Below are 13,683 nucleotides of genomic sequence, written 5' to 3'. Positions count from 1 at the left end.
TCAGCCCGAAGTCAGGAGCTGCAGAAGACAAGTAGCTCCTTCTCCATGGATTGCAATCCAAGGCAGCCCAAGGAAACAAGGCAGTCCGTTATTTCCTCCTGGGGCACCCGTATGGGGAGGGTGAAGGAGAAACTAGCAAAAGAGCCATACAGAATTAGCACCCGAAGCAACACTTACCCATAAACATTTGCACATTTCGCCTCCTGTCCGTCAACTTGGACTGATCTGCAGCTCCCAGCGGAGGCGGCGAGAAGGCGACCGGAGGCTGGGGTTTCTGGACCGTCTTTGGGCAGGACTTGAGGAGCCGCTGTTTCTCTTGCCTAATGTCGTCGATTACTAGCAGGCGCAACAGCACATGGTATATGGAGAGGCTGTGCACATAGGTTACTCTAGTGTCTCCCGCTCCCACACCTCCTGGCCCTGTTGCTCCAGCTTCCCACCCCCATCCCACAACACACCCCCTGCTTTAAATGGGCAGCTGACGGTAAGGTTCTCTAAATTTCTCCTTTGGGGCAAACTCATCCTCAAGATTCCCCACTTGAAGTCCAGAAACAAACCCACACACCCTTGTTAAAAAAACTTTAATGTGATTTTAAAGGAATCTCTGGAATGGCGTGTGTTTGAACGCAGTGCGGCAGACTGGATCTCTGCCGTCCCCCATCCCCAACCTCCAATTAAGGTATATACGGCCAGTTGGATGATCCACTGTGCTTTTATTTTAAATCATGATGGACAGATTGCGTGAAAAACAAGGAATTCCAAAGAATTTCCTGCTCTGGGAAGAGAAGTTAAATCTATATTTAACAACATTTGAAGCTGTCAAGAATGCTTTGTGGTTGGATAACAGAGGCAGAAAAATGTTAAAAACGCAGGCTACTGCTATACCCAAATATGGAAATATTGTTACGTCTGGTGTCTGATTCACCATCTGGAAATACTTACAACCATGAAGTCAAATAGAAAAGACGCCACAACAGAAGCCAGGAACCCTCCTCTCCATTCTCTCTCTACCATTTCCCTCTGTTCACCCAGTTCTGTCCCTACACCCCTCCTCCCCCCTCCCGCCCCCCAGTCACTTCATTAAGAAGGAAACAATAATGAAATGATAAGGCAGGAAAAACAGTGTTTTGTAAATAATAATTGATGTATTAACCTGTGTACGTGTTGGGCCCACACTTTCCTCACTGTATTTGCATAACACCTGACAATCCATTGTCTTGAAAAGTCTCCCACCTCTAACCCTCCAAGAGAGCTTTAGAGATCCCACTCCCTCTAGCAAATGCTGCTTCCATTTATGAAAGGGCACTTTGGAATGAATGAAACTGAACTCCTTCCTGCAAGAGTTCTCTTCACTGGAGTGTGTTTTCATCCTGACAGATTCTCATTGTGCTTACCAGGAAAGTCAGCATTAGCACTAAGGGCCTTTTCAAGCAAGACTGCTAAATTATGAAGTCTGAACAGCCTTAAACATTAAAAAGGATAAGTAGTTATCCTAGAGCATATGAGTCTCACATGATAATTTTTATTAAAATTATGCAAAAAGTTTTTGAAACTTGCAGGGAAAGTTTATCAATCACACTAATGGTATTGGTGATGTTCAAGTAAATTGTCTTGTGGTGGAGTCTTTTACTGAGTGTGTTGCAGGTAGAACAGGATCTTAAAATCTGCTGACATTTTTACTGCAAAATATTACATCCTAAATCTCTTTGCTGTACTTGGAGAGAAGGGCATTGCAATTCATTTAAAATGGGAGGCTTCCAGTGGTCCCTAGGAAAGGAGTTAAAAACCCCACAAAACGTCCAGCTTGAAGGAGTCTGCTTTTCCCAGAGATTCATAGGGCACAATGGTCCTGGAATCTGGTTTGGTCTTGCGGTCTTTGCAGGTGATGATTTCAGGCCACTCCACGGTGGTCCCCTGCACTTCTGGCTGGCTGCTTGGTTAGCATAGCCTCCTGCCCGCGGAGGGAGGCGGGAAGGGCTTACCCCGTCTCCTGCATCCGTGAGGAAGTATAAGTCAGCCTCCCGGAGAACTCCCCGCGTTCGTTTCCTCTCGGACTTCCAACCCAGGCAGTGGGCTGGAACTAAAGTGGGAACCTCCAAAAACAAACAAGTACAACATGCCCAAAAGAGGGAAGGGCTGGAGGAGTGGGGGAGACCTCTGCCTGGGAATTTGCCAGACGATGGGGAAGTTTCCCCCCGCACCCCCCCCCCCCGCCTTTTCATTCATAAATGCCACTGTGGGTATTAATTTGCAATTCACTGAACTTTGCTAATAAACATCATGCCAAAGCTTTGGGACTTGTTCCGAACACGCCTCTTTGAAGTCCACAAATATTCCTGGCTCAGAGACACACTCCTCTTCCCCGTTCTACTCTTTCAACAGATAACTTGCCTCTCACCTTCGCTGTAAACAAGCAAACAGCTCACTGCCTTCCCGGGTGAGGGCTTCAGTGGCTGCCCGGTCAACTCGCATCACCAAACAAAACGACTTTTGTTCCTCCTTCTCAGGTCCTCCCACCCATCCAGTCCAGGCAAAGTTCTGAACTGGCCCCCCTCGCCCCTCACGACCCTCCAACTACCATCACCACCATCACGCCCCAAAGAACCCTTCCCAACATAAGTCGTAATTTAAGGTGGAAAAAACGAACTGTTTTCTTGACGGGTCTGGGACACACACACACACACACACACACACACACACACACACAACGAACTGTTTTCTTGACGGGTCTGGGAGACACACACACACACACACACACACACACACACACACACACACACACACACACAAAGGTGCAATGGAGCCAGGGGAGGCGCTTGGCAGCAGCCCGCGCCAACCAGCATTCCTGAGATGTTTGAGAATTCTGGAACGCGCAGACAGAGCCGACGTCACTGCAACACGCGGCGCCTCCGCCGGCCCGTATAAAAGGCGGGCTCCGGGGCGCCTGGGCAGACCGCGAGCGAGAGCGCCCCCGAGCAGCGCCCGCGCCCTCCGCGCCTTCTCCGCCGAGACCTCGAGTGAAAGACGCCCGCCCGCCGCCCAGCCCTCGCCTCCCTGCCCACCGGGCCCACCGCCCCGCCACCCCGACCCCGCTGCGCACGGCCTGTCCGCTGCACACCAGCTTGTTGGCGTCTTCGTCGCCGCGCTCGCCCCGGGCTACTCCTGCGCGCCACAATGAGCTCCCGCATCGCCAGGGCGCTCGCCTTAGTCGTCACCCTTCTCCACTTGACCAGGCTGGTGAGTTGGACTCTCCTTTTGCCACCTATTCCCCGTCCGCTCTCCAGCCCCTTCCCCTGGTCCCAGATTGCCCACGGCAGGAAAAGTTAAAAAGTTCGCGATCGTTTGCGGGTAGCCGTTTCTTTAAGCACTCTCCCCCTCCCCCCGAAGACGTGTCGGGACCTCTTGGTGGGAGCAGCCTTCCGAGGTGGCCGGGCTGGACGAGATCAGAGGCTCCCCGTCGACAGGGTCGGAGACCCCCGTCCCTCCCTGCTGCAGCCGCGGCGCCCCTCCTGCGCACCGCGCCGAGTCTCACGCGTATCTTCTCCCCCTTCCAGGCGCTCTCCACCTGCCCCGCTGCCTGCCACTGCCCCCTGGAGGCGCCCAAGTGCGCGCCGGGAGTCGGGCTGGTCCGGGACGGCTGCGGCTGCTGTAAGGTCTGCGCCAAGCAGCTCAACGAGGACTGCAGCAAAACGCAGCCCTGCGACCACACCAAGGGGCTGGAATGCAACTTCGGCGCCAGCTCCACCGCTCTGAAGGGGATCTGCAGAGGTAAGATGCTTGTGGTTTGGCCCCTTTAAAAAAAAATACTAGTCCCCATAGTCCAGAAGTTTAGTAATTTTGAGACCATGTATGGTGATGCTTTGTTGTTGGTAGCTTGGCAGAAAGGCACATGATTTCAGCAGTCTGGAATGCAATTCAGTGTGTCTGGGCCCAACGAAAGCGCATACGGAAAAGTGATTCCTGACTAACTTATTGTTCTGGTCTGGAGTCTCCGGGGAATTGTAGGGAACTTCACCATAAATTGAATTTAACAGCAGAAAATATGTATGAGTTTCAGGCGGTGGTTTGGAATCTTAACTTTATCCCCTCTACCTTTCTCTTTTGGTGATCTTTGCAGCTCAGTCAGAGGGCAGACCCTGTGAATATAACTCCAGAATCTACCAAAACGGTGAAAGTTTCCAGCCCAACTGTAAACATCAGTGCACATGTATTGATGGCGCCGTGGGCTGCATTCCTCTGTGTCCCCAAGAACTATCTCTCCCCAACTTGGGCTGTCCCAACCCTCGGCTGGTCAAAGTTACCGGGCAGTGCTGCGAGGAGTGGATCTGTGACGAGGATAGTATCAAGGACCCCATGGAGGACCAGGACGGCCTCCTTGGCAAGGAGCTGGGATTCGATGCCTCCGAGGTGGAGTTGACGAGAAACAATGAATTGATTGCAGTTGGAAAAGGCAGCTCACTGAAGCGGCTCCCTGGTAAGTGGAGACTGAGCACTTCAGACACTGTACTGAGATGCATTTCTGGTCTAAATCTTTGTAGAAATGAGTACTTGAGCCTGTTTGTGTCGGTATGCCTCTGAGAAGTCTTCCCTCTTATTTGTCTCTAGTTTTTGGAATGGAGCCTCGCATCCTATACAACCCTTTACAAGGCCAGAAATGTATTGTTCAAACAACTTCATGGTCCCAGTGCTCAAAGACCTGTGGAACTGGTATCTCCACACGAGTTACCAATGACAACCCTGAGTGCCGCCTTGTGAAAGAAACCCGGATTTGTGAGGTGCGGCCTTGTGGACAGCCAGTGTACAGCAGCCTGAAAGTAAGTTCCTTCAGGGACGTGTAGACTGTTGCCTGGCAGGTGGGTGGGATGTGAACATCTTTTTGAAGAAAGAGAAATATCACCCCTAACTTTCCTTCTCTCCTTTCTCTTACAGAAGGGCAAGAAATGCAGCAAGACCAAGAAATCCCCCGAACCAGTCAGGTTTACTTACGCTGGATGTTTGAGTGTGAAGAAATACCGGCCCAAGTACTGCGGTTCCTGCGTGGACGGCCGATGCTGCACGCCCCAGCTGACCAGGACTGTGAAGATGCGGTTCCGCTGCGAAGATGGGGAGACATTTTCCAAGAACGTCATGATGATCCAGTCCTGCAAATGCAACTACAACTGCCCGCATGCCAATGAAGCAGCGTTTCCCTTCTACAGGCTGTTCAATGACATTCACAAATTTAGGGACTAAATGCTACCTGGGTTTCCAGGGCACACCTAGACAAACAAGGGAGAAGAGTGTCAGAGTCAGAATCATGGAGAAAATGGGCGGGGGTGGTGTGGGTGATGGGACTCATTGTAGAAAGGAAGCCTTGCTCATTCTTGAGGAGCATTAAGGTATTTCGAAACTGCCAAGGGTGCTGGTGCAGATGGACACTAATGCAGCCACGATTGGAGAATACTTTGCTTCATAGTATTGGAGCACATGTTACTGCTTCATTTTGGAGCTTGTGGTGTTGATGACTTTCTGTTTTCTGTTTGTAAATTATTTGCTAAGCATATTTTCTCTAGGCTTTTTTCCTTTTGGGGTTCTACAGTCGTAAAAGAGATAATAAGATTAGTTGGACAGTTTAAAGCTTTTATTCGTCCTTTGACAAAAGTAAATGGGAGGGCATTCCATCCCTTCCTGAAGGGGGACACTCCATGAGTGTCTGTGAGAGGCAGCTATCTGCACTCTAAACTGCAAACAGAAATCAGGTGTTTTAAGACTGAATGTTTTATTTATCAAAATGTAGCTTTTGGGGAGGGAGGGGAAATGTAATACTGGAATAATTTGTAAATGATTTTAATTTTATATTCAGTGAAAAGATTTTATTTATGGAATTAACCATTTAATAAAGAAATATTTACCTAATATCTGAGTGTATGCCATTCGGTATTTTTAGAGGTGCTCCAAAGTCATTAGGAACAACCTAGCTCACGTACTCAATTATTCAAACAGGACTTATTGGGATACAGCAGTGAATTAAGCTATTAAAATAATGATTGCTTTTATAACTTCAGTAGAGAAAAGTCTTTGCATATAAAGTAATGTTTAAAAAACATGTATTGAACACGACATTGTATGAAGCACAAGAAAGATTCTGAAGCTAAATTTGTGATTTAAGAAAACAGCGCTTCATGTTCATCAGAATGTAAAGCCTAAGGGTCTCCGTCACTCTGTGAGATGGCTATAATAATTTATTATTTTAATCACCAGGTTAGTGGGCATGTCACTTTAGTAGAGTAGAGAAACCCTTTAATGAAAAGGGGTAGTCCATAACTCAGGCTGCCCACATCCAGATCCATGGGCAAGATTGAATATAATTAATGTATTCTAAAGACTTGCTTGTTTATAACTTTATATTTTCCCAATACCATTCCTAAAAATTAGGAGAACTACTTAGAAATTTACCCTTGGCTGTTATCAGGAAAAATCTGAGTCTATAGGAGTCAGTTTGTTTTCACTAAATGAGCTTGAAGCATGACTTGTGTTAATCCTAATAAGCCGGTGATTAGGTAAACATGCTGTTAAATGCAAAGGAATGCAAGGAATTTCAAGTACTTTTCCAATAGCGTGAGGGCCAAGCTACCCCATCCCCCTTTCCTTTTTATAATATACGTTATATTGATGGGGGAGGGAGCAGTTATATAGAGTTGGCTATTCAGAAGGTCAAAGGTCCAGAGCATTCCTAAAAGAAAGGGACCCAAATCATAGGTCTAGGAGAGGTTGAGAAGGCGGTGTCAATGTTTGTGAAAATGTCGGTAGCCTGTTTCAGAAGCATCTTCATCTTTAGAAAGCGCTGACAATAAACCTTTTATAGGGAGAAGTTTTCCTTTCATCATCACTGTTGGCTCCTGTTCAAATCCATAGTGAAATATTTCAGTCCGCACTTAGTTAAGAGAGTACTTGAGTTTTTAGGCAGAAGAGAAAGTGCTTTTAAAAGGAATGGAGGAGGACAGCTCCTGGGATCCTGAAGGGATTTTTCCAAGTAGATTAAATAATATCCATACTTTAATGAAGACCCACAGAAAAATACTGCCTAAGAAATGGTTTTAAAGCCTTATGGAAATGCATAAAGGTTAATATAAATGCACTAGTAAAATCTATGGCCAAAAGCCTTCACTTCTGATTTTGACTTGCCTGAAATATTACAAGTCAGAAGCTTGTGCCTTCTGAATAGTCAGATTTCTTGCCTGAGACATTCAAATGTTAAGGTATTTGAGAATTTAAACATCACCTGGCCCAGTCATGGATGCAGTTAAACTTGTCAGTGCAATGTAACATGTGAAACATAATAAAGGTGTGAGGCTTCTGTGGTGCAATCTTGTTGAACAGACATCTAAATCCATAGGCAAGATTTACACATTCCCAAGCATCAACCCTGAAGTATTGCCCTCCAACACTGGAGTCCAACAAATTGCTTCTTATGCAGAGATCAAGGAGCAATATTTTATAGATCCTTTCAGTGTGCAGGGAAGTAGTATTTGTCCAAATAAGCTCAAATGTGAAACAGAACCTAGTATGGGAAAACACTGAATCTTTGGGTTATTAATTTCATCCTAGTAAATACAATGAGGGTGATTGAAAGTGCCAATTCCATTTACAATAAGTGTGTTCAATTAATAAAGAAGATGAATACAAGCAAATTATGTCTTTTGTTTAGCTATAGAAAAAACTGAAGAAATTAAAAGTAGTGGAGAATAAAATTATGATATTTAGAACATGTAAGTTTTACCTACATCCAGAATGGAGCTCTGCCCACTTTAAATACTGAGAAAACAAACCAAAAATTATGCATCTGCATATATGAAATAGAAGTTACATATAGAAATATTCATTATAATATATATGTACCTTCCCATGCACAGTAAAGACCTTGGGTTGTTCTTGCTTTTCAATCCAAAAGATCCTGGTGGTCTTGAGCTATTTTTTGGTAGAGATTTTAGAACTGAGAGAGTGATCTCAGAATCTTAGGCATTCCACGAATTTTAAGAAATACTCTATGGGACATTGAGCAGCACAGCAAGTAGTCTCACTATGACTATTTTTTCATATGAACATATGTGTTGTCTGCTCCACAAAGAGATGCAACTGAGTCAAAATTAGCAAAGCATATTTTAGAGTTATGTTTTCCAACAGAGGGAACAGACTTGGTTTGTTCACAACCTCTTCTTGCAGCCTTCTGGCACTACTTGAAAGTCAGTTGAGCAATAGCAGTGGTTCAGTATGACCACAGTACAGAGCAAAGCTATGCTCTGGGCAGAACGGCAGGTGATACAGTGGAAAGAATCCCATAGAATCATGTCTTTTAGCACCAGCTCTGCCATGAATTCACTAGGTGACTCTGGGCAAGTTTCTGTTTCACTCCCTCATGTTAAAGTAGGAAAATAGCTTTCGGCATTTTTGTCACCCCAAAAACCCTTTCTCATACACCCACTTCGGTACATTGGCTCTCATACCTTAAAACTTTTATCTCCTCAAGTAACCACATGTGTGAACTGAAAACTGCTCAAGGCTTTCTGTCATCAAATGCACTTGTTTCCATGAAGCGTTTGAAAATGTATTGTGGCTAGACCCCTTCCCCCCCTTTATTTTCTAAATCACCCTTGGTTAGAGGACACAGCAATTCCTGGATCTCAGAGTCTACAGGTCCATACTTTAACCTCACTGTATAGCCCTATCTAGGCCTCATTAACTCCCTGCCCTACACAACTGATTCTTTAAAACAAAGCATATTCTGAAACATGACAATGATCCATTTGTCCTACAAATAGACTAGATATAGCTGTGACTTACTCCATTGGTGGTGGGCAATATTCATCCATGTAATCTTATAAACTACAATTAATAAATACTCAGATGCATTTGTTACTGCTTTGCTGTTTCCATATATTCTGTTCATATATTCTGAATCTACCCCTTTCTCATCTCCAGAGCAAACCTCTAGATGAGACCACCATCATCCCTTGTCTGAATTACCAGAATGGCCTCCTCATTTATAGCATACTGTATTTTCCAAAGGTGGCTGCAACAATATCTCCCACTCCATGTGCCCTTCTGCAATGTGCCTCTGTTGCTCCCCCATTAATAGGGGGGATCTATTTCTCCACCCTCTTGGATCTGGGTGAGCTCTTGACCTGTGAATGTGGAGGAAGCAATGCAATGTGGTACAAGTTCCACATGCAGTACTGGCTAGGAGTTCCTCCATCCTTTCTCTTAGAAATGAGTTTCCATGTAAGAAGTACAACTACTCTGAGACCAGCAGACTGTGAGAAGCTGAAGCCACATGGATAGGCCTTAGAGAATGAGTTGCCATGTGGAGAAAGACAAAGGACCAGGAGCACTTGGGCATTACACCTGTCCATGAAGAAACCATCTTGGAAGTGAATCCTCCAGCCTCAGCCACCCCAGCTGATGTCTTGTGAATCAGAGATGAGCTGCCCAGCTGAGTCCTTCCCATAGTTCCTGACCCACGAAATAGTGGGCAAACCAATATGGTAATTATAAAGAAATAAGTTTTGGGTTTGTTTGTTACATAGCAATAGATAACCAAAATATCATTGGTTTCCATTCTTCTCCTTTTACATTTTTAAACTGACTCTTTAAAAATGTAAATCGGACTATATGGACCCTTGGGTTAAAGGCTCCAATGGTGTCCCACTGCTGTCAAAGTAGAGATTTAGCTTCTTACTTGGCACCCAGGTCCTGGACCCTGCCTACTTCTTACCATTCACCCTCATTCACTATACTTCCACTTGCCTTTTCTTCTTCTTTGAAAAAGCCAAGCAAGTTCCCCTGCAGGTCCTTTGCACTAGCGTTCCTCTGCCTCAAATGCCCCTTCCCCTGACCTAGGCTTCTTCTTGGCATGTAGGTCTCAGCACAAATGCTACCTTCTTAGCAACCTTTCTTCACCACCCAGTCTAAATTATTAATAGTTCCTTACACCAAGAAGTTTTTTAAGGGGCAGAGCAAAAAGGTGGAATAAAAATCCCCAACAATCATCCCCTCTGCAGGAACACCAAATTTAACAACTACCTACACAAAAAAGAACCTTTACAAGAACCAGAATTCAGATGAGCACTCAGTACCAGTTTCTAACTTCATATCATTGAAAGAGGCACTGAAGAGTGTAGGAAAGACAGTCTTGAGTCACTGCCACCGCCCCTCCCCCATTCTCTGGCAGCAGCCACATGGTGCAGAGAATCTGTGCTCTTGGGAGAGGGAGAGTACAGCAACTGGGAGACTGCCTGGAATGCAGTGCTGCCCTGTCACAGCAGAGATGCCCACCCATGGAGGTAGCATTCAGACCTGTCCTAGCCAGAGGAGAATCACTCATCCCAGTGGTAAGAGCTGGAGTTCTGGGAAGCCTTACCACCACGGGCTGAAGTGCCTTGGGGACGTAAATAAACTTAAAAGGCAGTCTCGGCTGTAAGGACTGCAAGTCCTGGCACTGAGCTGGGCTCAGAGCAGGTGGATTTTAAGGGCATGTGACTTACTGAGATACCAGTTGGGGCAGCTAAGGGAGAGCTTGCATCACCCTTCCCCCAAACCCAGGCAGCACAGCTTACGGCTCCAAAAGAGACCCCTATCTCCCACTTGAGGAGAAGAGAGGGAAGAATAAGGAGGACTTTGTCTTGCATCTTGGATACCAGCTCAGCCACAGTGGGATAGGGCACAGGTCACAGTTGTGAGGCCCCCATTCCAAGTCCTAGCTTGCCAACCACATTTCTAGACACATGTTGGGCCAGAAGGGAACCTGCTACCTTCAAGATAAGGACTCGGAGCTGGCAAGACCTGTTACGTGCTGACTAAAGAGCCCCCGGGCCCTGAATAACCAGCAGTGATACCCAGATAGTATGCTGTGGGCCTTGGGTGAGACTTTGAGATGTGATGACTTCAGGTGAGACTCAGCACATTTCCAGCTATTGTGACTATGATGAGAGACTCCTTCTGCTTGAGAAAAGCAGACGAAAAAGCAAAGGGGACCTTGTATTGCATCACAGGTACCAGCTCAGCCACAGTGGAGTATAATACCAAGAGGGGTCTTGGGGCCCCAATTCCAGGCCTTGGGTCTTGAATGGCACTTCTGGACCTGCCCTGGGCCAGAGAAGAGCCCACTGGCCTGAAAGGTGAATCCCAGGCCTGGCACCATTCGCCGCTAGCTGACTGAAGAGCCCTTAGGCCTGAGAAGAATATCAGTGGTAGCCTGGCAGTACTCCTCTTGGGTCTGTGGTGGTGGCTACAGGGTGAGGCTCCTCTTCCTCTGAAAAGGGGATGGAAGAGTGGGAAGGACTGTGTCTCATGGTTTGAGTGCTAGCTTAGGCACAGTAGTGTAAAGCACCAGATAGACTTCTAAGGTTGTTGACTCGAGTCCCTAGATCCTGGATGGCATCTCTGGACCTTCCCAGGGCCTGGGGGAACTTTCTGCCCTGAAGGGAAGGACACAAACCTGGCTGCTTTACCACCTGCTGATCGTAGAGCCCTAGGGCTTTGAGTCAACACAGATGGTACTAGGTAGTGGTTACAGGGGGCCTTGGGTGAAACCCAGTGCTGTGCTGTCTTCAAGTCTGACCTGGCACAGCTCCAGAGGTGGTGGCTGCAGGGGTGTTTGTGTCGCCCTATCCCCCCAAGCCCCAGGTGGCTCAGCACACACAGAGAGAGACTCCATTTGTTTGGGAGAAAGTAAGGGAAGATAACAAAAGTCTCTGCTTAGTAACCCAGAGAATTATCTGGATCTTATCCAAGACCAACAAGGTGATACCTCTATGAGCCTGCAAGAACCACAGCATTCTTGGGTTTGGGGTGCCCCCTAATACAGATATGGCTTAGATCACAACACCCAAGTCCTTTTGAATACCCGGAAAGCCTTCCCAAGAAGGATAGGTGCAAACAAGCACAGACTGTGAAGAGTACAACAAATACCCAACTCTTCAATGCTCAGACAAAGCTGAACATCCACAAGCATCAAGACCATCCAGGAAAATATGACCTCACCAAACAAACTAAATAAGTCACCAGGGACCAATGCTGGAGAAACAGAGATATGTGACCTTTCAGACAGAAAATTCAAAATAGCTGTTTTGAGGAAATTCAAAATAACACAAAAAAGAAATTCAGAATTCTATTAGGTAAATTTAGCAAAGAGATTGAAATAATTAAAAAGAATCAAGCAGAAATTCTGGAGTTGAAAAATGCAATTGGTTTACTAAAGAATGTGTCAGAGTCTCTTAATAGCAGAATTGATCAAGCAGAAGAAAGAATTAGTGAGTTTGAAGATATGTGATATGGTTTGGGTCTGTGTCCCCACCTAAATCTCATCTTGTAGCTCCCATAATTCCCATGTGTTGTGGGAGGGACTTGGTGGGAGTTAACTGAATCAGGGGGGTGGGTCTTTCCCATGCTGTTCTTGTGATAGTAAGTTTCATGAGATCTAATGGTTTTAAAAATGGGAGTTTCCCTGCACAAACTCTCTTCTCTTGTCTGCCACCATGTGAGACATGACTTTCACCTTCCACCATGATTGAGGCCTCCCCAGCCATGTGGAACTGTAAGTCCATTAAACCTCTTTCTTTTGCAAATTGCCCAGTCTCGGGTATGTCTTTATCAGCAGCATGAAAACAGGCTAATACAATATGCTATTTGAAAATACACCGTCAGAGAAGACAAAGAAAAAAGAATAAAAAAGAATGGAGCATGCCTACAAGATCTAGAAAATAGCACCAAAAGGGCAAACCTAAGAGTTATCAGCCTTAAAGAGGAAGTATGGAAAGAGATAGGCTAGAAAGTTTATTCAAAGGGATAATAACAGAGAACTTCCTAATCCTAGAGAAAGATATCAATATCCAAGTACAAGAAGGTTATAGAATGACAAGCAGATTTAACCCAAAGATTACCTCAAGGCATTTAAGAATCAAACTCCCAAACGTCAAGGATAAAGAAAGAATCCTAAAGGTAGCAAGAGAAAAGAAATAAATAACATAAAATGGAGTTCCAATATGCTGGGCAACAGACTTTTCAGTGCAAACCTTACAGGTCAGGAGAGACTGGCATGACATATTTCAAGTGCTGAAGAGAAAAAACTTTTACCCTAGAATAGTATATCTGGTGAAAATATTCTTCAAACATGAAGTAAAAATACTTTCCCAGACAATTAAAAGCTGAGGGATTTCATCACAACAGACCTATCCTACAAGAAACGTTAAAGGGAGTACTTCAATCAGAAAAAAAAGGATGTTAATGAGTAATAAGACATCATCTGAAGGTACAAAACTCACTGAGAATAGTAAGTACATGGAAAAACACAGACTATTATAACGGTTTAACTGTGGTGTGTAAACTACTCTTATGTTAAGTAGAAAGAATAAAAGATGAGCCAATCAAAAATAATAACTAGGCCACGCATGATGGCTCATGCCTGTAATCCCAGCACTTTGGGAGGCTGAGGCAGGTGGATCACCTGACGTCAGGAGTTCAAGACCAGCCTGATCAACATGGTGACACCCTGTCTCTACTAAAAATACAAAAATTAGCCAGGCGGGATTGCTCATGCCTGTAGCCCCAGGTACTCGAGAGGCTGAGACAGGAGAATTGCTTGAATCTGGGAGGTGAAGGTTGCAGTGAGCCAAGATCACACCAGTGCACTGCAGCCTGGGTAACAGA

General features: G+C 45.6%; 2 protein-coding genes across 2 annotated transcripts in view; one reads left to right on the top strand and one right to left on the bottom strand.

Moving 5' to 3' along the window:
- The window catches only part of DDAH1 (dimethylarginine dimethylaminohydrolase 1), a 261,883-nt gene extending 261,201 nt beyond the window's left edge, over positions 1-682 (bottom strand). Inside the window, exon 1 of the mRNA XM_055351601.2 lies at positions 178-682. Coding sequence (XP_055207576.1) covers positions 178-195 — 18 coding nt within the window. The 5' untranslated portion in view covers positions 196-682. The remainder of the gene's footprint in view (positions 1-177) is intronic.
- A 1,756-nt stretch (positions 683-2,438) lies between these two features.
- CCN1 (cellular communication network factor 1) lies at positions 2,439-5,895 on the top strand. The gene is made up of 5 exons (XM_004026066.5): positions 2,439-3,237; positions 3,555-3,768; positions 4,118-4,474; positions 4,606-4,814; positions 4,930-5,895. Exons 1-5 carry the CDS (start codon positions 3,175-3,177, stop codon positions 5,230-5,232), a joined length of 1,146 nt encoding a protein of 381 aa, XP_004026115.1. The 5' UTR covers positions 2,439-3,174; the 3' UTR covers positions 5,233-5,895.
- The last annotated feature ends 7,788 nt before the right edge of the window (positions 5,896-13,683 follow it).

Source organism: Gorilla gorilla, chromosome 1 (genome assembly GCF_029281585.2).
Source record: "Gorilla gorilla gorilla isolate KB3781 chromosome 1, NHGRI_mGorGor1-v2.1_pri, whole genome shotgun sequence".
Classification (NCBI taxonomy): Eukaryota; Metazoa; Chordata; class Mammalia; order Primates; family Hominidae; genus Gorilla; species Gorilla gorilla.
This window is presented reverse-complemented; position numbering and strand designations above follow the sequence as displayed.

Coding starts and splice junctions, on each gene's coding strand:
- CCN1 (XM_004026066.5), top strand. CDS start 3,175: ATGAGCTCCCGCATCGCCAGGGCGCTCGCCTTAGTCGTCACCCTTCTC. Junction 3,238..3,554: donor TTCTCCACTTGACCAGGCTG/GTGAGTTGGACT, acceptor TCCCCCTTCCAG/GCGCTCTCCACCTGCCCCGC. Junction 4,815..4,929: donor CAGTGTACAGCAGCCTGAAA/GTAAGTTCCTTC, acceptor TTTCTCTTACAG/AAGGGCAAGAAATGCAGCAA.